Consider the following 23,890-nt stretch of genomic DNA (forward strand, 5'->3'; position numbering starts at 1 on the left):
GAAAAAATCTACAACAAACAAATCGTGTAATAAAGTGAAATGAGCAATTTTTGTATACTTATAACACAAGGAACGGTTTATAGGGCATAACATGTCTTAGCCTATGGTGGGAGAGACAGGAGATAAACGGCGTCCTCACCGTGTAGCCAGGAGCACACAGGCATCTCCCCGTCATACTGTCACAGTCTGCCCCATTGTGACAGGAGCACAGCTGTTGGCAGTCCTCTCCATAGAAGCCTGGCCGGCAGGGCTCCTCGCAGTACAGGCCGCTCCAGCCGGCCCTGCAGGTGCACTCCCCAGACAGAGGGTGGCAGCTAACAGAAGAGAGAAGGAGAGAGACAAGTCAGCATGGAGCTGTGGGGTGTGCGGCAGAACTAATTAAACCAATATATCGTGATGCCAACAACCGGCCACCTCACTCCCTGCGATTCATTCACCCGCTGTAACCCTGCAATTCATTCATCTGCTCCAACAGGAGAGGATCTATTATTTATACGCTTTAACACATGAAAATACTATTTTATAGGAAATAGCACAGCCAAAAGGCATATGAAAGTTCATATTTAAAAATGGCGAGCACAGAATAAACACTCTCTACAACAGCTATAACTCACGGCGAGAAGGAAGAGAAATAAATCCGACTGGTAATGCAATGACTTACTGAAAGAGTAGTGGATTTATGAAGCAACGTCCAGCTGTTCTGGGAACAATTTGAATGGCGTATGGGCTACAGGGAAAAAGTCTGACACCCAAATTTACACAGAAATTAAGCCTCCAACCAATGAAGGTATGAAATATCCCATCAGCTTACACAACTGAAACCTAAACACCATTCAAATATTTTTAATAATAAAAAAAACTGGGGTTCTTTGGCATGTGTATGTTTACAGAATTACACGAACCCTTTGAGTGCCAAAGGATTGAGCAATCAGCAGCTGAAGAGGTTAATGTATTGTGTACAGAATGAACACATGGAGTTTGAGACTGTAAGCAGTACAGCGGCAGCTCATACATAGTTTTAATCTGTATTTACAATTGGTTTACAAAGTGTTCTGATGTCAACATATTGAGCCGCACTGACTTTGCCTCTGGCATCACCAGTTTATCACACTCTGCAGCAGGCAGACATACCCACGGGTGTTGGTGAGGTTACAGGGGCAGTTCTTGTTGCACTTCAAGCCATAAAGCCCCTCGGGGCACACGCGGTCCTCGCAGAGGATGCCCTTGAAGCCGGGTTCACATAGACATGCCCCATTAATGTGATAACACTTGGCCCCGTTCTGACAGTCACATCGCTCCGCACACTGGGACCCATATGTACCAACTGGACACTCTTCCTGGCATCTGTAGGGCACAGAGAGCAGACCTGGGTAAACAGCAAGCATTAACTGAACAATGCGACTTAAGCACAGACACATTCCTACTTAAACCACACATGCCGAGCTTTCTTTCGCTCTGGCAGTGCCAACTACACAATTACATTGGCATTGCAGGCGGTTTGTTAATCCTTAAAACTGTAATAGATTAAAATCTTGCAAGAGCAGGGCCCTTTTCTGCTTCTGTACTAGTAATTCCAAATGTATGGTAACATTTTTTATCAATTTTAATATTATTGTTAATTTTTGCTCTACCCTACTCTAGGAGCGCCACAGAATCCGCTGGCACATATAAATAAAATGGAATGGAATCTAGAATAATAATGTGGGGAAAGGTGCAGTGTGCCAGCCTCGCTGCCAGGGGATTTTATTAAGGACACGGAGGCTCCTATTATAATGCATTCTCTTTCTTTATTACTACTCCCTCAGCAGCAAAAAATACAGGAAGTAGTTAACCAAAGAGAAAAAACCATATATCCAACATATAACAGTTCAGCCAATCAGCAGTAGATCCAAGTGTATCAAAGGGTGAGCCAAGCTGCTGCACTTCCTCTTTTCTTGCTGCTCCCTCAGCGGACAGTTAAGTATTTCGGTGCTCTGTATTATTCTATTCATGATTGGTTTTGATTTTTGCTTTATTATTCAATTCATTTATCCGTTTTGATTTCTGCCTTATTATTGCTTCTGACTTATTATTGCTTCTGTTTATTTCTGTTCTTCGTTTATTCAGTTATTTTTCCATTCGTTTTCATTTGTATTTGTGCCTTGCCGGCACCCCCCCCACCCCCCCCCCCCGTGGCCACCTTTGCTGTTCGTTTATTTCTTCGGTTTCGGCCGTTTTACGGATTTCTTACCTTCCTGGTTCCTCCGGTTTTCTTTGCCGGTATTGCGGTTCATTTCTCGGAGCTTTTGCATCTCGGGTTTCGTTTTCTGCCGGCGAGTCTCGTGCGCGCATGCGCACTGACTCGTACGGCGGCCATCTTTGTTCGCGCACTTTTTTCTGGTTTCCCGCGATTCCAGCTGTGTACTCTTCGCCGGTAGTCTTCTCAGCTCCTTCGTTTTTCCACAGGTGTTTCCTCTCGGGTTAATCAACCCTTTGCTTTCATTTATTTGCCGGTATTTGCTATTTTTAGTATTATGGATCATTTTAGTGATCAGACTGCTCCTACTGGGGCTGCAGGTTCCTCCATTAGAACCCATGATGATGCTCAGCCTCTGTCATCTGAGGATTTCCAGTCCCTTTTGGATGCTACTATGTCCCACTCCATTTCTAAAGCCCTGTCCTCTGCCATGGGTGCAATGTCCCATTCTATAACCCAATCTATACAACAAGCTTTGATACAAGCTCCTGTGGCCTCAGCTCCCACTACTGTGGCAGCTCCTGCTGCAGGCAAAAAGGCCTTATTTAAATCTAAACACCTTTCTCCACTCCTGACTGACAGCCATGCTACTGTCGTGATGGACAAGGTTCCTATTCCTGTCACTGAGAGCGCTGGTGCACCGCGCAAAAGAGTCCCTGACCGGACAAAAACGGCCAGACACTGGAAAAGAGCTAAGGCTCAGGTTGATTCATCAGAATCTGATGAGAGTGGTGATGACCTTATTTCATATAAGGATCCCGGTTCTGACATTTCTGATGAGGGCGAATCCCCTGAGTTTGATTTATCCCCCTCTGGGGTTGATACTGTTCCGGGTTCTTTACCCATCTGGTGAGACCGATGTTAATGTAAGGGACCCTCAGGGCAATCCCCTATTCGATCCAGATAACCTACGCCACCCGCGTTCTGCTGAATGGGACCCCCCGGCACATATCGCCCAATATCTCGCTCTCCGGGTGCGCAAACCCCTCACAAAGGAGAGTAGACGTAAACTTAGGGCTGAATGCCCCAGACCCATAGTACCTGATGAGGTCTGTAAGACTCCTGAGGTTGACCCTCAAATCATACAGTTTCTATCTAAGACAGGCTGGAAACCCAGAAAGGGTTTAGAGTTCTCCCTTCGCCACTGTCAGGATAAACTCCTAGACAGCTTGGGCCCCATCACTAAACTGTTTGAATTGCTGGAGGCTGGTAAAGTTTCTCCTGACTCCTTTGATTTTGACGAGGCGCTGGGCTGGCTTCAGCGCTTGGTTTGTCTGACAGGCAACGCTAATGCCGCTCTGTGTGCGGAGAGACGCAAGTCCATCCTTATCAAGATTGAGCCCAAACTGGTCAATATGGCTACTCAGGAGCCGGGTCCATCGGCCAAAGGCCTGTTATTTGGTGACTCATTTGTCAAAAATGTTGGCTCTTTTGTAAAGACTTTTACGGCCCTCGATAAGGCTCAGTCTTCTATGAAGCGAGTTTTCGCCCCTAGAGTTTTTGCAGGGGCCGGACGAAGCAGGGGCCGTTCGTCTGGCCGGGGTTCCAGATTCCACGGGACCTATAGAGGCTCCTTCTCTCAACGTTCTGCCTTCCCGGACCAGCGGTCGACACCCTTCTTTCCTTCCAGAAGCCGCCCTGGACCCACCAGAGGTTCCAGAGGATATTTTGCCTCCAGACGTCCTTACGGTAAGTCCTCTCGTCCTTCCCTCCCCCCCCGTGAAGGTGGGCGGTCGACTAGCGGCTTTTGCCCACGTTTGGGCTTTAATTACCTCAGACGCTTGGGTGTTGCATACGGTCAAGGGTTATCAGTTGGAATTAACCGTTTTTCCTCGACAGGCTCGACTGCCTCCTTCCCCAAGGTTTCCACTGCTTCAGAGACAACTGATTTCCGACGAGGTAAGGTCACTTTTTCAGAAAGGGGCTATTCTTCCAACCCCCATGCTCGCCCCAGGGTTTGTCAGTTCGCTTTTCCTGGTTCCCAAGAAAGGAGGGGGTTCCCGTCCGGTCATCAACCTTCGACCCCTCAATGCGTTCGTGGTGTATCACCACTTCAAAATGGAGGGAATTCATTGTCTCCGGGACCTTTTGTTACCAGGGGATTGGATGGTGAAATTGGATCTTCAGGACGCATATTTTACGATCCCGATTGCAGACTCTCATCAGGATTTCCTTCAGTTCGTGTGGGAAGGCCAGAAGTGGAAGTTTGCCTGTCTTCCGTTCGGTCTGTCATCAGCCCCGTGGTGTTTTACGAAGGTCATGAAACCGGTGGTGGCTTTCCTTCGTTCTCGGGGAGTACGTCTGATAATCTATCTGGACGATATCCTCATTCTGGCTCAGTCCCCGACGCTCCTCCGCTCACATCTCGCTTGGGCTCTTCACCTTCTCCAGTCCCTGGGTTTTCTCATAAATGGCGAAAAATCTTGCTTCGTTCCCTCCCAGATTATGGAATTTCTGGGATTTCAGATAGACTCCGTGCAACAGTCTCTTTTCCTTCCTCTTTCCAAGATCGTGGCGATCAAGAAGGAGATCAGGCGCTTGCTGAGTTTAGAGACGGTGACCGTGCGGCAACTGGCGAGGATGATAGGACTATTGTCCTCTTCAATTCAGGCCATTTTCCCGGGTCCTCTTCACTACCGGGCACTGCAAAGGTTACGGACTTCTTCTCTGTCTTCGGTTCCCTCTTACGAAAATTGTATTTCTCTCGATGCCGAATCCAGGGACGAGCTGACGTGGTGGCTGTCCCACATGGAAGCCTGGAATGGCAGAGCCATCTTCGGCACCACTCCAGACGTGGTTATAGAATCGGACGCCAGCTTACATGGTTGGGGAGCGCGCTACGGGACTATATCTACAGGCGGCAGATGGTCCTCAGAAGAGTCCCTGCTCCACATCAATTGCCTGGAATTGTTAGCCGGCTCGTTTGCCATCCGGAGTCTGGCGCCGTCCGGGGCCACCTGTTCCATACTTCTCAAGCTGGACAACGTTGCGGCGGTGAGATATATCAACCATCTCGGGGGCACCAAGTCCAAACTGTTGGCATGTCTCGCACGAGATTTCTGGAGGTACTGTCTTCTTCATGGAATCTCCGTGACCGCAGTTCACATTCCCGGTCTTTCCAACACCACGGCGGACTGGAATTCACGTTTTCTCAGGCATTCCGGGGATTGGCACCTTCATCCGTCTGTCTTTGCCCTCCTTCAACGTCTATGGGGCCCGATGGAGATAGACTTATTTGCGTCTCGCCTGAATTCACATCTTCCAAGGTTCTTCAGTTGGAGGCCCGATCCAGAGGCGATGGCCACGGACGCATTTCTCCAACAGTGGCCGAAGGTCCTTCTCTACGCGTTCCCTCCGTTCAGCATGATTGCGCGGACGATCCTGCATATGACACGATTCCAGGTATCCCTGGTTCTGATAACTCCGCTGTGGCAGTCTCAGCCCTGGTTCCCCAGGCTGTTGGAGACGTCGACGGATTTTCCCAGACTTCTCCCGACCTTCCAAGACCTGCTCCTCGATCCGGACGGTCGTCCGCACGATCTGATCCTAAGGAACAATCTCCAGTTGGTGGCCTGGCGTGTTTCCGGGGACCCTGGTCTGTCGAGGGTGTTTCACAACGAACTCTCCTCCTCCTGGCAGATGCGTGGGCCCCAGGCACTAGACGTGCCTATGCTTCAGCGTGGCGATCCTGGTCTGGCTGGTGCCTGGGCAGGTCATTGGATCCCGTTTCGGCCCCTTTGAATGTGGTTCTGTCTTTCCTTACGGAGCTCTTTCATGATAACAAAGCGTACCGTACGGTTAATTTATATCGCTCGGCCATTTCTGCTGGCCACTCTCCTCTTGATGGGATTCCTATTGGCCGCCATCCTTTGGTATGTAGGTTGCTCAAGGGTATCCGGCTTTCCAGACCCCCTGTGCCCCGTTACTCCTCTACATGGGACGTTAATGTTGTGCTTCGTTTCCTTGAATCTTGGTCTGCTAATCATGAGCTTTCTCTTAAGGAATTGTCGGCTAAGCTTTTGCTTCTTCTTTGTGTGCTCTCTTGCAAGAGGGTTTCTGATGTCAGGGCCTTGGATTTTTCTGCTAAAGTCTATCGTCCCGATGGTGTTTTGTTCGATATTTCTAGGCGGACTAAGACCAATATCTCTTCGGTTTTTTATCCATCCTTTCCTCTTCGTCCTCTCCTATGTCCGGTTCTTTGCCTTCGGGAGTATGAGAGCCGCACTAGAGATCTTAGGGATCCCTCTTCTCTTCCCTTGTTTATTTCTTTTCGTCGGCCTCATGCTTCTGTTTCTTCTTCCACTCTTTCCAGGTGGTTGAAGTGGATTTTACATCGGGCAGGTGTTGACACTTCTATATTTTCTCCGCACTCTGTTAGGAGTGCTTCGGCGTCCAAGGCTGTGGCCTTGGGTTGTCGTATGGAAGATATTTTGAGGGCTGCAGACTGGTCTTCGGACACTACATTTCGGGAGTTCTATCTTCACCCTATTCGTCATTTTTCTGAACGTTTGGTTGATCAGCTTTGAAACTGCATTATAATAGGAGCCTCCGTGTCCTTAATAAAATTCTAAGATTTTACTAGTCTCATGACGTAAAGTCATGATTTTATTAAGGACACGGAGGCGAGTATTATTCCCCCCCTTTTCTTTTCCCTCCCGTCGTTGGCTGGGTGAGTATATTGATTCAGATTTTCGATTGTCGTTTCGTATCATATCCTTCACTTATTCTGCTGTGTTATCATACATCGCTGTTATGTCCTGCCTCTCATTTTAATCGCATTGTCTTACCTCGTTTGCTCCTGATGTGTGGCATTTTCCACGATTTCTACCGGTGTCATATTTCTCTGTTTCAGTTTGATGTCTTCTGGATGCTCCCAGCAAGTTATCGGTTCCTTGAGATGCCTGTTCCTGTCTACGTTTTATTGGTTCCGGTTTGATTGGATCCGCAAGAAAAGAGGAAGTGCAGCAGCTTGGCTCACCCTTTGATACACTTGGATCTACTGCTGATTGGCTGAACTGTTATATGTTGGATATATGGTTTTTTCTCTTTGGTTAACTACTTCCTGTATTTTTTGCTGCTGAGGGAGTAGTAATAAAGAAAGAGAATGCATTATAATACTCGCCTCCGTGTCCTTAATAAAATCATGACTTTACGTCATGAGACTAGTAAAATCTTAGAATTATGCATAAAAGGGGATTCTGGTGCAAAGCTCCTGCCTATGCTCAATAGACCATTCCATCGGTTGCCATGGTGATAAGACCACATTGCACCAGAATCACTTTTTATACAGAATCTACTTAGAACTTAGACTTTGGGGTTTATTCCATGTAGCACATCCAGGGTAACCATCATAATGTTCCAGCAGATGGGACCATTCATTTAATTACTATGGTGATAAGACTACATTTGACATTTACACCAGAGTGACCCTCCCTTGTTCATCATTATATTCAGTGGAATCAAAGCAGATTTCTCCTGAAATTGAACACATTTAAAGGGACATTCTAGCCATCATATGTATTTGCCCCTTGATTCTAACTTACATGCATTCTCCTGATTCGCTGCTTTAAGTAGCCAATCAGTGGCATGAAACTGCGGAACACAGAGGAGGATAGGAGCTGCAGCTTCTACTAACGGTAAGATTATATCCCCCCAGAATTAAAAACTAAAAACTTACAAAGTACGTTAATGTGCATTTTTTGTTTAGGAAGCTGTCAGGGACACTGAGCCCCTTTTAGATTTTAGAAGTCTTGGAGGGATCAATATTTTAGGCAGAGTGTCTTGTGCCTTAAGAAATAAATCCTGCATTTCATTCATTTACATCTCTGCATAAAACGCCACTTTCTTAAAATGCCAGGATAGCTTTAACCAAAGGGCAGAATACATTGATTGGTACAGATAATATGCACACAGGGTCAAGACAAAACACCATTTATTCTTCACACTTGTGTGACCTCCAGTACCTGAGTTTAATAATAGTTGTAGTTTATGTTTTATAGCAGAATGAGACTTCATTTGCTTTGTGTTAAAGCATTCCAGGCACTTTGCTTGGCACGCATCAGTGCCAGCCTATGAAACGTTCAATTACAGACAAGAAACTGAAAAAATATTTTCATAGCAGAAAGAATGTCTCTGGTGGCTAAGGCAGCGCAGACTCTTCAGGGATTCTCATGCTCCTTTTATTATTATTTCCTTCCAATTTTTAGACAAATTGTTATCATATGAGCATTAGGATGCATTTTTTTCCCCGATCTGTAATTACCGGTTTCTCTGTGTTTGTGCAGCTGATATGTTTGTCGGCCGAGGACCACATGCTGCCTGCCCTCTCCTCCTGCGCGCATCGTGCCTGAAACACCAGCCCAGCTCATTCTGTCGGCGCAGGGAATGTAACTGGCACAACTCACACCTGCTGGGATCTGGCACACATATACACAGTTGACTGGATCAGACACTGCCAGGTAAAAGGGTTCTTCAATGTTCAGTTTTTCTTTGCATTAACCCAGGTGAGCGCTGGGTTAATATCTTATATCCTGGCGTCCTACCTATTAAACCTGCGCACCACCTTGAAACAGCATGCTGTGGAGGCTGTACCCGCTGGGCACAGTCCTCTATAGTTGAAACGTACCATTTGTAACCACCCCATTAAACATCTGTGCCCCGGGGAGCCTGACTACCCAACAGGGTGTTCTTCCTCCAGTTTGGTGGAAGAGGTGCTGCCGCCCTAAGGCCAGAATGCAGCTCTGCTGGCAGCACTTGACCAAGACGGCAAGCGTATGCAAATTCATATGGTGTGTGGAATGAAGTGCATTCTATACGGGTAATCGTGCCTCATATTTTTGGGGTCTTTAAAACCAGCCATTGATTTCCTGCCATCCTGCTTAAGTAACCACAATATGCTTCTTCGGGACCTTTTTTTGACCATCTTCATTGTTAACAGTTACACAGCTAGCTAGAAGTGAACAATGCTTTGTTGAAATGATTGACCTGGTACCGCCAGTGATAAGCTATATTAGTAATATCTGCATTTGAGCTAGAACCTCACACTTAGCATCTTTGTACCAAATGGTGTCAGGTAAGATGGTCAGAGGCCACAAGGCTGTACATCTGGGAGAAAGGTTTTAGGACGTGCCTCCTGAATACTTAGTACTTATCATAACAAAGGCTCTGCGGTATCTTCTGCCAGAGACATTAATAAAGGATGAGTACATTTTGGGGAGAAACAGAAAATCAATACAGTATAATATCTAGAGTGTCCCTGTCCCCACTGCTTGTAGGAATATGACCCTTTCGTGAAAGGTCCGAGATCTAAACAAACCGATAAGAGTAAGTGGTCACTGTGGTGAAGCTTGTATAGCAGAGTTCCGTGCAGATTTTATGTTATCGGTCATTAAATTCTAGGTTTCAATAAGATGAGGCCCAATTGTCCCACAGGAAATGTAGGGTCTTTTGAAACCTACTAATGGTTTAGCAATAATATTGGATGAAGGAATCCCATATTGTAGTGTGAGACATGCTCCCATTGACATACACACAGAGGCATGGTAGATGAGCTGTGTGCCACACAGGTTGCCCCGTTACCTCATGAGTATAATAGGAATACCTGGAAACCTTCAGGGTTTGACCCTCCAGTTTCGGGTTCTTTGCCCCAATCTCAGGGTGAGGAGGCAGATTCTTTGGTCTGGAGCTGACCCCTTCCAATACTACGCTGCTGTGATCATACCTAAGACTCTCAATTAGTGCTTTTGTTACAGGTACGTCATGGTCGTATCTTTAATTAATGACAAGTCAGGGTTAAGCTAATTTCCGGGTATGATAATAGCAGATTGGTGAAACACCTCTCGGCCTCCCAAAAATGTATACGATAACAGTTTCGGATTATCAGCTTCAGTTAACTGTGATTCCTGATCACATCCATCCAGTGTAATAAAACCTTCAAGGTGTAGATTTTATAAAGCCATGTATATTATTAATTATATTCATGTGCATTTACTGTACATCCATACATTCGCACATATATATCTGTTACCCTAGAATGCCCATTCGTGGCACATTGCCACAGTTCTCATTGCCTCTGTGGCTGGCAGGCTTGATATACATTGTTGCGCATGTGTTCTTCAAGCCGCTATGTATTCAGCTGACGCACAAGTAGTTAAAGGGTTCATCAGCTCCAAGGATACAGAAACTGGAAATTAAATATTGACGACTCATGTCCTTTACATAATTAGCTCCCCCTCCCCCCCTCACAAACAAGTGATTCTGCTAACTTGTTTAGTTAGAGATCAAACCGCTCAGCCTGCTAATGAATTTTATACAAACACCCTATTAATGAACACAACGGATAATCACAGGAGGATGGAACCGCGTTCCCCTCACCGCGAGACGCACACGCAGAGCGCTGGATCAATCACACAGCTCACTAAGCAAGCACACCGCACTCCGTCCTGCGCCAGATTGTGGCTAGATACTGAGCGGCCATCTTGTTAATGAATGATAACCTTCATATCCACCCCTATCCACCCTAACAATAGGCATTCCTGGGAAACACATATATAAGTCTGGAAGGCAACTGGAAATGTTGTCTTCTGCAGAAGATGTTGACAGGAATAAGAGGCAACTACTGGTCTGAATCAGTTCCGCAACCAGGCCTGGACTAGCCATTGGGCCAATGGTCAACAGCACTCCATACTTGCCCGACCTGGCTGGATATGCCCAGACTCATGCTGCGTGGAAAAAACAACGTAACATATGGTCTGTCATACTCAGCCGTCGGCCACGCTTGCGTGATTTGCCCAGGCCGCCCCTTCATCCCCAGTCTGGCCCCGATAGCAACCAAATACAAAAGAGCAATGAGACACTTTGGGATCTATTCACTAAAGGGGGTGTTATTAGGAGAGTTGCGGTTTCAACTTATAGAGGCCCAACTCCAGTAAGCGTCTCCTGCGGGAAGTGCTTGGCTGGTTCCCTATAATGTACAGTGATATCAGTAAGATTCATCCAAATCACCATCAACCATTTAATGGCGCATCATGCAGAGACCGCTCAGGCCCTTTTGCTGGAGAATCCTGCCACTGTTGGCCCTTAATAGAGAAAGCACAACTCCATGTATCTATTACACTCTGCCAGGCACAGAACTTGAAATGACCTATAATACCATTTTATTTTCATTAGCATATTATAATGCTCCATAGAAATTGCAAAATAATTATACCGTTCGGCACACTGGGCACTGCTGCTGAAGTTAAAGGAGGTGTTTCTTATTGATTGCATGCTAACAGAGTCTAGTTGCATTTTGGCCAAGTCGGGTAAGTCATGTAAAAATCCTTACATTACACCACATAGCATAAAAATGTATATCTCTCGTGTTTTAGTACCTTTTAGATACACAGATCTGTCTCTTAAGAACACACCACCTGTTCGTGGTTCGCGGTAATCTTTTTAAATCTATGTAATACGATCAGAGATTTCTAGTGAAATTTTACTATGAGCCTTTTTTATAGATTGTCTGTTAAATAAGTCATGACAGTAAATTAGATCACATTTCTATTTTAGTGCAATACTGATTTTGCTTTTCTAGAGCTAATCGTTTTATCCATAGGTGCAAAGAACACTAATTGTGTTGAAATTACACTACTTTTGTTGACGGTGACGCTTTGGGGTTTATACACTAAAAGGTGACTTGGTAGGAGAGCCGTGGTTTCAGCTCCTTCACTTCCCTATACATTGGGAAGAATTGCTTCTGCTGCAGAAGAGCTTGGGTGCCCCGTATAATGCATAGTTAAATTAGTGAGGTTTTTGCAGTGTCTTCTCACCCATTAAATTATTCATTACCCAGGGCCAGCTCAGGCCTTCTTGCTAGAGGCCAGTGATGGCCCTTCATAATGAGTAGTGAAGCCAGGGAGTGGAAACCAAACTCTCTACCTGGACTTGCATGTGAGCATCAAGCATGGAGGCCCTGGAATCCTGCAATGGAGACCAACTTTGAAAATCAGTTCATTAAGAAGTTTAAATGCTGGCCTTAGAATCATTATCTAATAGCCAAGTTATTTATTTTTTTGTCTTCCCCGCATTACAATTTTAAGCACCGGCTTATAAAAAATACATAACAGAACTAGAAAGGGTTCACAGAAGGCAGAAGAAGTTAAAAGAATGGAGGATCTCAGCTATTATGACATACGTTCCAAACTTGTTCATGGTAGAAAAGATGCCTTTTTGGGATACATAAATACCATTAACAAGTATATTATAGGACAATACAAAGAGCGGGTGGGGGGTCTTACAGACAACATGGGGCATCCTCTATGGTTAGAGAAAAAGAGGTTTCTTGATAAACGGAGACTCTGGTGTTCCAGGCGGCCACCTGAACATTGAATGCATATGGCTCACAGAGTATTTATAGATTTATAGACGTCTGAATAATGGGATATTTATTGTAGCCATTGCAGCTATCTTTGCAATTAGTGCTGTCATATCCTACTGTCTCATGGTCTTGTTTTTTTACACTTTTTAATAGTTATAACTTGGTTTAGAACCGTCATGTGACTCCAAAGAAGAGGTATTGGAAGAAAGAAAGGGTTTTCATTTGCATTTCCCCACCTATGACACTTGAATAAGTTGACTATAAGTGAAATCATTCTCAAAGCTTAAAGTTCCATACAGACACATTCTAAGTGTTTCTCGTTAATGTATCATGCTTTAGGTTCCGCCACTCTTTTAATAAAGCGCTCATGGGTCTATACGTTAATGCGCTCCGTTACTGGGATATGATCTGCAGCCCTGACAGTAACGGCCTGCTATTTTATCTTTACGATTATATCGTTACTCCATTATTGTGATAAAATTGCAGGATTATAGCAATTTGTGTATCAATAACGCTGCTTAAATTAAGTTGTGCCTCATGCTGACACTGCCCACAATATCAGTTTATTGAACTGCAATGTAAGCAAATTGTTGTCTTACTTTGATTTCCTGCCTTTTTCCTCCGATCGCCATTAATTTCTGACAGCAAGGAATCTTGATTAATTACACCGGTAACCTAGGCGACCGGGAAGCCTATATATAGCCACCAGGGGGAAGTACACAAAAACATAAGATCGGCTTCATTAACTTAGAATAATGTGCCGTTCCTCATGCTTACCAGTGTTCTTCTTCCAAGGACCTGAAAGATTGAGCTTTTATTTCGGGAAGCGATAAAATAAACCTTGTATAAGGAGGCATCAAATTGCTTTTTTAGCATGGACCATGGGTTCGAGCTGTTATATCAACTATGCAATAAATCACTTACGGTGGTAGGTAGAGTATGTGCCGCACAGGGCTGACAAATACGAGTCCGCTTGTCAAGTATGGCCACTTCCACTGTGTAATGTCTACATTTATACCGTGGATAACAAAGAACTTGTACAACCGCATAGCCATTAGATTGGACGCCGGGCAAACGGCTTGCTGGGAGGTAGGAAACTGAGTGCTTTGGCCAGTGGTACGCTTTCAGAAGAAATGCTACTTATTTGTGCTGCTCCTCGGTGGTTAGTGTATTATTGCAAACACTTTGGAAGGCAAAGCATATATTTTTTTTGCGGATGATAACAAAAGAATGTGAAACAGAGATGGCATTCCTAGGGGAATAATGAGCTGAATAATGATTGAAGGAAGTTTGAAGAACCGTCTAAAATACGGGATCTAAAATGTAATGCCAATAAATGCAAAAAATATGCATTTGGGTCATAAAAATCAACTTTATTGATGCCAACTGAAGAAGAAAGATACCTGAGTTGTTATCGCCAACCACTTAAAAGTAAGTAAATTTGATGGATGGAAGCTAGCGGTATATGTTGAATGTATAGAAAGAAGACGAGGTACACTAAATCGACTTTACCATCACAGACACATCAAGGGTTGAAAGAAGGCTCTAAGAATGCAAGAGTGCAAGCTCTCTAATAGTTATTAGTAAGCACCAGAGAATATACATTACTAATAGCGTGAAACGTGTCATATGGATGGTATTATATTGGATTAATTGGATTAATATAGTTCAATCAGTAAGACTAGAAAGGTTCCCATATTAACAATGCATTATGCAGGGCCACCTTAGTCCTTCTTGCAGAAGATGCTCTCCAAGGTCAACCCTTCATAAGGCACGATGAAGTGAGAGCGTTGAAATGTTCAACTCCATACTTAAGTAAGCGTTTAGTGGCTGTTTCTCTGTTCTTTACTGTGCTTTTAAGACAAGAACCTGGACTGACTGTATTGAGTCTCCCTGCATTTAGTCCAGTAGTATGGAGCCTCCCTCCACAGGGGTATGAATGCAATCATAAGGCCGGTACGGCTATGCTGTCAAGGTTATTTGCTGACAAGAACTATAGCAAAAAATATATATGGGCCAAAATAGATGTGCTTACCTCTCTCCCGTGTATCCTGCTGCACACTGACACCTTCCGGTCACTGGGTCGCATTGGCCACCATTGTGGCACTGGCACTCTTGGCTGCAGTTCATCCCGTATCTCCCAGATGGGCATGGCAGGGCACAGACGGAGCCCTGTGAAACGTAGATGAGATATACAGTGCTGTTCTCTGATTGGCTGGGAAGATGGAATGCATTGGGCATATGGCACAAAGAGTATTCGTACCGTCCACCCGGCTGGACACGCGCAGTCTCCAGTTACATGATGGCAGACTCCCCCATTCTGGCAAGGGCAGCGCAGTTCACACAGAGCCCCGTGGCTCCCAGGTGGGCAAAGCTCTTCACAGCTATAGGTGGTACAAAAACAACTTAAATTATACTTTACACACAGCATGTGTCCCTCCTTCCCCGTATAACCAGTGTCTGCAATTTATAGCATTTCTCTCCTCTTCTCTCATTATATTACCCTACTCATCCGAGAGCTACCTAATTATAAACAGAGGCAACTTTTTCAAATACTGCACTAGAGCGATACTGTATAGATTACCTATTGTTGAAAATATAATCAAGTTTCATGATATAGCTTACAAAAAATAAACAAAAACTGAGTTTGTCAACCCCGGATACTCACAAAGCTCCTGTGTATCCCGGGGCGCAGTGACACTCGCCGGTCCTGTGATCACATGTTGCACCATTCTGGCACTGGCACCTCAGCTGGCAGGCCTTACCATAGGTCCCTGGGTCGCACCAGTCCTCGCAGCGCCATCCTCTGTATCCATCCGAGCAAACGCAGGCACCAGTGATGGGATTACACAGCGCTTCATTTTGGCACTGGCAGCGGTTACTGCAGTGCGGCCCCCAGTGCTCACTGTCACAACCTGCAAGGAAACACGCAGAGCGAGGGTATGAAAACAGCAGGACAGGGGATCACGGAGAGAATACAGGAGAATACTCCGACGTCCTGAAAGCTTTATATCTTTAACTAAAGACTTCTTCTCTTTGGCTGAAACCCTGAAGAAGCCTGTAGTGGAAGCGTTCATGGTAAGATATTATGACAGGTGTAGGAGGCAGGGTGATGGTTTACCTGTCATATATATTTTATGTTAGTTTCAGTGACTTTTTCACTGCTTAAATAATTGCATCCATGAACATCGGACATAAAGTGATTATCACTGTATCAACTGCCTCAACTTATTGCCATGACGATAAGTCCACTGCTGAAACTTTGTTCTGGAATCACCTTTATAGATGGCTCCCACAGAATCGGAGGGTAGCAATCAAGTTATAATCGAACTTATAAAGTAGAAAGAATAACTTGAAAAAACTAAACAATTAAAAAAGGTGTCACTATGTAACAAGATTTCCATCCTGGAAAAGATGGATCTTGTGATAGTTTGGACAGACCTGTTGTACATGCCCAGTTTTGGAGGTTTGAAGTTACTTTAGGGGTGTCTAGGTACATGCACAGATTGAAGAATGAATTGAATAAATCCGATCTGGGAGGGGGTATCTCAGCACAAGCTATTTTTACAGATTAGGACGGAAAATGTAATTGCAGTAGGTATGAAGATGTATGTGTATGAAGTCTGCCTTACATTGTTACACCGTGAATGCGCTTATCCTCAATATCTGCCGGTGTATTGTTATTCTGCATGTCTGTTAGAACTGCACTCACACAATAGTAAAGTATACATTCCTGTGTAATAAACTAGATAATAAAGCCAGAAGTTCCGCAGTCACAGTGGACGGGATGATCATTTATTCCCCCTTCCTCTCGCTCTCTGTGTGGCGAAGCCTAGAGATATGGGGACCATCCACCCACAACCGAACAACTCCCACATGCTGCCTGACAGCCCGGGGTACCACGGACACAGTGGACGGATGATAATGTATTCCCCCTTCCTCTCGCTCCCTCTGTGGTAAAGCATAGAGACAAGGGGACCATCCACCCACAAGAAAGCAACTGACACATGCCCTCTCTGACCACAGACCGAACCATTTGAAACCAGTGCAATGTCATATTGCATTACTCACTTAGTTACCCAAGTCTGTCTTATTATAGAAATCATACACGCCAAACCATCAGCGACCTGTAAAATGTGTTGTTTTTTATTATTCCCTATAAAACCATGTCTCCTGTCCTCTCTCCCACGGCAAAACAGCTTAATACACTTAATGTAACCTCTTCTTAACATACAGAGTTTACATGGTCTGTCTTAACCAAATAAATGTTTGGCTCTTTAACATTCCAGACGCCTTAGACTTCAAATCCCATAACGCACATCCAGCATTGGTGTGTCAGGGTTTGCCTATCCCTGTACCTGGCACTGACCGTGTATTACCCGTAGTCCACAGGAACAAGGGTTGTTTCTGTATGTTTCCAGCACTTAACTGGCATTATCATTATATCTATGGGAGCGCAGGCCCAGAGTCCTACTAAGACACAAAAACTCTGCAGTCTAGTGAATAGGAGCAAATGGCAATGACTTGGGGGATTTATTTAAGTGCTTTCTCCCAAAGAAAAGAAAAAGGGAAAACCCAGACAAGAAACAGAAATGTGCATCTAATGTATGAATTTAATCGCATCTCAAACAGCTCGGACACATTTCCTGCGGCACAGGGGATAGCAATCAGTACGTGAACTGGTCAGAGCAAAGTACATCTGTAAAGAACACATATAAACAGATATTTGTGCCTTCCAACTTAACCCCTTAATGACAAAGCCCGTACATGTATGGGCTCAAAATCCATTGTTTTCAATGGGTTTTGGGACCCCCCATTGTCCTTAAGGGGTTAAAGAGAACAAGGCATGTATAGCTGATAAATCAGCCACTGAAACGAGGACGCATGTGAACGCTCCATACTGCACGACTGTATAGCAAGTGCAGCCCAGCAATATGTATAGCCATACAACGGCAGAATTCAGTATTACTCCTACATTGTGCTTGGCTGCCATAGACTGCCCTGCAACATGGGTGGACATTACCAGAGTGCATCCGCCAGCTTGCCAATCCTCACTTGGCGATTCGCACATATATTATTGTATGTATTGAAAGTCTTCCTTGTTTCACGAGAATCATGAATTATGTTCCTATTCCTCACAAACAGTATATGAGCTGTTGAGACATAATATACATGAAGGTAGATTTGCAAGTCTGCTTTGGTCAGGGCACGCCGGGGGTCATACCTGCATTCACAATTTACTTATTCATGCTACATGGGCTGCTTTATGTAGTATACATCACTGGCAGGGTTCAGACGACAGGCAAGGCTTGCATGAAAATGAACTTTCCTCTGACCCTAAAATCCTCTGACCCTAAAATCCATCTGTTTGCTGCTTACGGTCGCTCCTAGGATGTGGCGTTGAATCCACATTATTTATTCAGCGCAAGGCATGCAGCGGCCGCATTACACAGCAATCAGCGGCTGAGTTGTGCGCCTCTGTTCTCGGTGCGATGAGCCATCGTGGATGTCCCATGCACAGTAGTTCAGAGCTTATTGGAAAGTTGAAGAGTTGCCCCTTAAAATAACCCAGGCATTAAGCTATCCCTGCTAAAAAAAAGTCATGGGAACATGAGCAACTTTAGTATTTTGGGAGTAAAAGCATTTATTGTTACGTAACCAAAAGAATAATTGTGCAAAAACAAGAATATCAATACTAATGACCACAAAATTATTTTCAACAAAAATACAGTGACGTGCATGCAATATATTCCTTTCAACCTACAAGGCTCTCCTTAGACCAACGGGGGCCCTAAGTAGCCACCTAATAATCTTATATAGTAGCTCCATCCCTGACTCAGTTTAGAGAAACGAAAAATAATCAGTGCTATTACGACTCTGTTGAGGATGTTATCAGGGAATATTATAACAAGCCGGTAATAGGCATTAAGTGTATAAAAGGGAAAACACATCGGTATTATAGCGAGACTGCAATAGATATAAAGAGTATATGTTATAACAACTCTATAATAGGCATCATGAGTGGATGAAATAATTATACAATACACATTATTAGGGCATTTCAGAACGATTCGATAATAGCTTAATAAGCGCCTGTTTCACATGCCTTATTATTATGACGATAGCAAGGTGCCTTTGTAACGGTTTAGGGGTCTGGCAGACCAAAGCTCAGCTGTGTTTTGCTGGGAGCTACTTGTGACTTGTTTGACGACAGAAGTTGGTAGGCAGAGATACCCACACAGGTATTAGTTCCCACTTGAAAAGGTTCTTAAAGGTGGGAGATAAGGGTTAATGTCCCCTTTACAGCACGAATACAGTCCTTCAAATCCCCCAGACTCAGATTGTTGGAAGCTGCGTAGGAATAGGAAGCAAGGGTCAAAACCAAGGCTTGGTAATTCAAATCTCTTGCGTATGTGCTGCATGGAGAGCTATAGAAGTAGCTCATTGTATATAAAAAGAAAAATAAAAGTATCCTTGACATTCATACTTCATATATTCAAATGTATCAAGCGCCAGTTAACTGTGTATAATTAGAAACTGCAGGGGAGCTCTAACATCTATTAAGAATGGCAGGATAGAGATATAATGGCATATAATGGCCATGTAGCAGTATTCTCTATATTGCTGATATATATATATAGATATATGTGTGACTACCATGTATTATGAATACATGTAAACCCAATATGATAGCAGATTATCAGGAGTTACATAATAACTAGACAAAGCTTTAAATGACAACAAATCAAGACAACTTTTTAAAATATGGAAAATGTGTTTTTCTGCTTCAGCATAAAATCCAGTGCTGTGTATGTCATAATGTAGGTTATTGAAGGAAATCTGATCTCCTTTTCTTCCAATAAACGTCCTCTATCTGTAGACCTGGAGGCTGCCATTGCTATTAGTCATGCGATATTTTGGGTGACAAACACCACACTGAGATGATTCTTTATGGCAATGCTAATGAAGTCTGCCCCTCTATGGACTGCATTGGTCAGCGTGTCCAGCTGGATGATTAACTTGTTTCATGTGTGTCTGGTAGAATAAGCTAAGCAAACAGAGCTAAAACACATACAAATGGCTAATATGCAGCTGACTGAAAACATTACAATGTGCAAAAACTAAAGTTTATAAGGAACACAATATTTTTGAAAACATATTCTTTTAATCTGATATGAATGACGTTTTGTACTACGCCATGGCTGGCTGCTTGGTAGCTCATCCCTATTACTTTACTGCTATCTATCTAAGTTTCTTCTTAATCACAACCAAACTTAAAATTCTAAAAAAAAAAAAAAACCTGGGTAAAGTTAATTTTATGATGTAAAAAAATAAAAAAAAGAATCAACTCTGTACACCAATTTGTGTCAAGTAACAGCATGTGACACTATCTGCGATCACAGACACACAATGTCAGGACGATGTAACAGCGTCACTCCATCCCTTTGATTGTGATGACTTTTTTGGCATACATGTGGCAATCGATTTCCTATTTCTAATTAATAATTCTAATTATGATGCGCTAAATATACCCGACAGCAGCGAGCGGATTAATCAGAGGTTATTGATCAGCTGCAGAGTTTGTGATGTTATCGATTTGCTGAAGACAGAAGGAGAGCGGGAGCTGCTGAACGCAAGCGGATCAGTCTATGCTAGCCTTGGCAGACACCGGGCACTTTCTGAGCCGTTCCCACGTCTGCCAAATTCTATCTCTGATTCACGGGGAAAACCCGCAGAGTATCCCACACAATGCACCGCTGACAATGCTATATAATAGCCGTCTACAGCAACGTGCGGCGTCAGCCACTGGCATCAAAATGGTTAAAGCTGCAAGATAAAGACACAAAAGCAGCATTTTAGTTCCTATTATCTGAAATTATACAGTGAACCAATGTCTAATTATCAGGAAGCAGAATGGTTGCTTGACCATGGGGAAAAGTATTCAGCATTTTCTTTAGTTTTTTCCCAAGGACCCTTGAGAATACCAGTTGTAGCGGGTGTAAAATTAAGCAGGACACATTTAAATAAATGTAAATCAAGAGACAGACCCGCGTCAATAAATGCTCCATTTGTTAGGTCTACTCCAGGGCGGCGACAAAGGAACACTATAAATTACCAAACTGGAAATGAAATTGCAGTACGGGATTTGATGCATTATAATTCATTATCCAGGGTTCATAGGAGAAGATTACTGTCAGTCCTCCTATAATTTCATTTACTGTAAGCAACATTTCAGAGTGAGTGTCATCTGTCTGAATACATCTTACTGTTTTAGTGGCCACTGCACTGTCAAGTAGTCAGTAGTTAGCGTTTATCGCTAAGTGCCATTAAAAAATCAAAATCCACGTTCAATACGAGAGGCGCCGTACAGTGCACGCTGCGCACAAAACGCATTAGGTGGAGGTCAGCTTTGTGACTTGAATTTCGAACATAGATTTTTTTTCCCGTTGCTTTCCTTAACACCGCGCGCTAAGCGTTACTTGTCTAAGATTAGATCCACCTATTGTCCCATCAGTGTACTTCTGTGCTTATTGTTTCTTTGGACGCGCGGGATCTTTTGGTGGACCACCTGGAAATACATCTCACAAGTGAGCCCTTTCACGATTGTTCCCCTTGCGGTTTCTGGTTGTAGCGGTCTTCTAGAATCCTTCCGTTATACCAGTAAGTTGCAGAAGGTAATGAATGGGGCTGCTTTACTGAAATGCCATGCAGTGCGGGGCAGGGGAAGGGTTAAATTCCTGCAGGGTTTTTCTTGGTGATGTTCTTGGCTCGCGATCCTCCTGTTCCTGCAGCTTCTGGCTCCAAGGTTTGTGCCCAGAGATTCTGCTAATTAATTATGTATAACTCGCTGGCCAGATCTAATGAGTAAGCAGCGAGGAGGCAGCGTCCGTATACTGGTGGAAATGAAAAAGGGATGCTGTGTGTTGTGAGTGAGCCTCTCGTGGGGATCTGTGCGTGCGCCGCCGCATCCCCCCTCATTCCCACGTGGCTGCTATAAGTCTTTGCACAGCAATATAATAACTTGCTAATCAATGTACGTAAGAAGGATGTTTAACTGTTTCTGTGGTATTCAACAAGGCATAAAAAGGTCACGTTAGATGTGCTTTAGGTCATTTCATCTGTGTTAGAAGGTTCTAGTTGACACCCATGAGAATAATTGTGTAATGAATTCTGTTTGTGTTATCATTCTTATGGGTTCTGTGATGACTCCTCTGTTAATCATGGAGCCATCACTACTCAAATTCTTAACTGCTGCAATACAACCTTACACACCTCCAAAGAAAGCCCCATGAGGGCATTAGGCATCTGAGCTGCTGGACCTTTGGGTGTCTCAGTGGGGCTTCCACTTCACTCCGCGTGCCCCATACAGGACTGCCAACACAGGTAGCTGACGCCAGATATTAGTATACATTTTAGAATTAATGTAGACCTCAAAATGTTTTCTGTCCAAAAGGTGGAGAACCTGAATGGCTACAATCAACATCCGTCATTATACAAGAATTAGAGAGTTTCTGCTTTTCATGATTGACAGCAAGCGTATCTAACCTATGGCATTCCAATGGCTGTAGGCCTCAGCTTTTATCCAGAAGGCATGCCGTGAGTCGTGGAGTTGGTTGCCTTTGCTTGGTTTTCGGGCCTCCATATTGTAAGGTCAGACAGTTGATGTCTGTAGACTGTGCTGGCCATGAATTAGTCTTGTCAGTCTTTGTAACCAGCTAATTAATTTGTCAAATAGTTGCTCAGGCTCCAGTCCTACCAATGAGTCAAGCAGTTCTCTCAATCAATAAAAATTAGTGACATTTCCTTTTTCAGTCATACAACCTTGTAATGAGCAACACTTGTCGTGAAAGCCTTATCAGCATATTTTGTTACCACCGCAGAGACTGGTGCTTGATTGGGACATTTCTCAAATGGAGTTTCTGGTAAAAGTTCAGCTACCCATCCATAAAAAACAACCAACCCCCAGCTGACCACCGTGTTTCTGTAAACACATAGGAGGGAAGCTTGCACATAAATCTTAATAATAACAGATTATAATCACATTTATCTGACATCAAGGGTTATTTATACCACCCGCTTTGAGAATAAATTCTTCTGGATCCTGGGAGCCACTAGAGAGATCGTTAGGCTGAAAAGGAAGATGAAACAGCGTTTGCGTTCTGAAGACCAGGCTTTTAACATTTAAGAGGCTTCTCATAAAAGATATGGAAAAAAATTCAAATCCATGTCACGAAGGCACAACCATTTTTAGAAATCAAAAGATATGTTAGAAAGGAAGAATGGAAGATGACTGTCAACGCGATGGTGACAGAGTGACCATTCTGACCTCAACCTGCTAATAAGGCAGCAATTACCAAGGAGGACTGGTTACCCAAAAAAAGATGTCGCTTATGGAGGGCAGTACACGGACCACAGAATTGTTTGTGTGAGTATCTGGGCACCAAACCACTTGCCTGGTATTGTCTTGGTGGTGGCCTTGATACTATACAGTGGAATGTTCAAAGAATGGTGAAGATAACAAGGGATTGGTCCCTAAAAATATTTAATTGTAATAAATAATATACCTTTTGAAAGTATCAAAAAATCCCACTTATTTTACTTTTGTTTATTTTGTTATTAAACAGAATACAGAACCATTTACTGGCATTTCAATTAGAGATGCAAGGATTCTGCAACATTTGCACCTTTTGTTTTGTGTCATTCCAAAGCTCAGCAGGTTTAGTCCACGTGGACGTATAAAGAGTCTGGTGTAATTTCATGGTTCCCAATATAATGATTTTCGGTTACTTTTTCCCATTTTCTACAATATATTTACAGAACTCGTATAATTTTACTTGGAGCTGGAACATTATTGAAATGAGGGAGTTTGGGATAATTTCTAGCCTTTTTGGTAATGTCATCTAAAATGCAAATTTCAAACGGTGTGCAATATATTAAAGTCAAAATTTCTTTTAACATCATAAAGAGGAATGTTAGGAAGAAAGCACTCTTTTGGGACAGTAACATCAGCTTTTTTTATGATCTGTTTGAAGACAGCACTTAGAGAAGATATATATATGTATATATGCACACGTAATAGGAGACCAACGAGGGAGTGACAGACAGAAAGAAACAGAAAGATCCAGACATAATGGCTAAATGGTGAAAGGAATGGCATAGAGATGCAGAAAGTGTCAGCATGATCCAAGCAAAACAAAATGTAGGGGTTTATTCACTAAGGACTGAGCTACCAGCCTAAATATAAGAAAGTCACAAGAATCCACTCAACGTGAATACAACAGGTACAGAATTTGGTG

The 23,890-nt window shown here is 43.7% G+C and overlaps 2 protein-coding genes across 3 annotated transcripts in view; one reads left to right on the plus strand and one right to left on the minus strand.

Moving 5' to 3' along the window:
- The window catches only part of MEGF11 (multiple EGF like domains 11), a 106,638-nt gene that overhangs the window by 47,444 nt on the left and 35,304 nt on the right, over positions 1-23,890 (minus strand). For both annotated transcript variants that reach the window (XM_053462327.1, XM_053462328.1), the window contains 5 exons: positions 15,262-15,508; positions 14,857-14,977; positions 14,629-14,765; positions 1,132-1,344; positions 140-314 (listed from right to left, as the gene is read on the minus strand). In XM_053462327.1, the coding sequence (XP_053318302.1) occupies positions 140-314; positions 1,132-1,344; positions 14,629-14,765; positions 14,857-14,977; positions 15,262-15,508 (893 nt within the window). The remainder of the gene's footprint in view (positions 1-139; positions 315-1,131; positions 1,345-14,628; positions 14,766-14,856; positions 14,978-15,261; positions 15,509-23,890) is intronic.
- Positions 17,475-23,890, plus strand: part of DIS3L (DIS3 like exosome 3'-5' exoribonuclease) — a 114,224-nt gene continuing 107,808 nt past the window's right edge. The window contains exon 1 of the mRNA XM_053462330.1: positions 17,475-17,479. Coding sequence (XP_053318305.1) covers positions 17,478-17,479 — 2 coding nt within the window. The 5' untranslated portion in view covers positions 17,475-17,477. The remainder of the gene's footprint in view (positions 17,480-23,890) is intronic.

The sequence above is a fragment of the Spea bombifrons genome, chromosome 4, assembly GCF_027358695.1.
Source record: "Spea bombifrons isolate aSpeBom1 chromosome 4, aSpeBom1.2.pri, whole genome shotgun sequence".
Lineage (NCBI taxonomy): Eukaryota > Metazoa > Chordata > Amphibia > Anura > Pelobatidae > Spea > Spea bombifrons.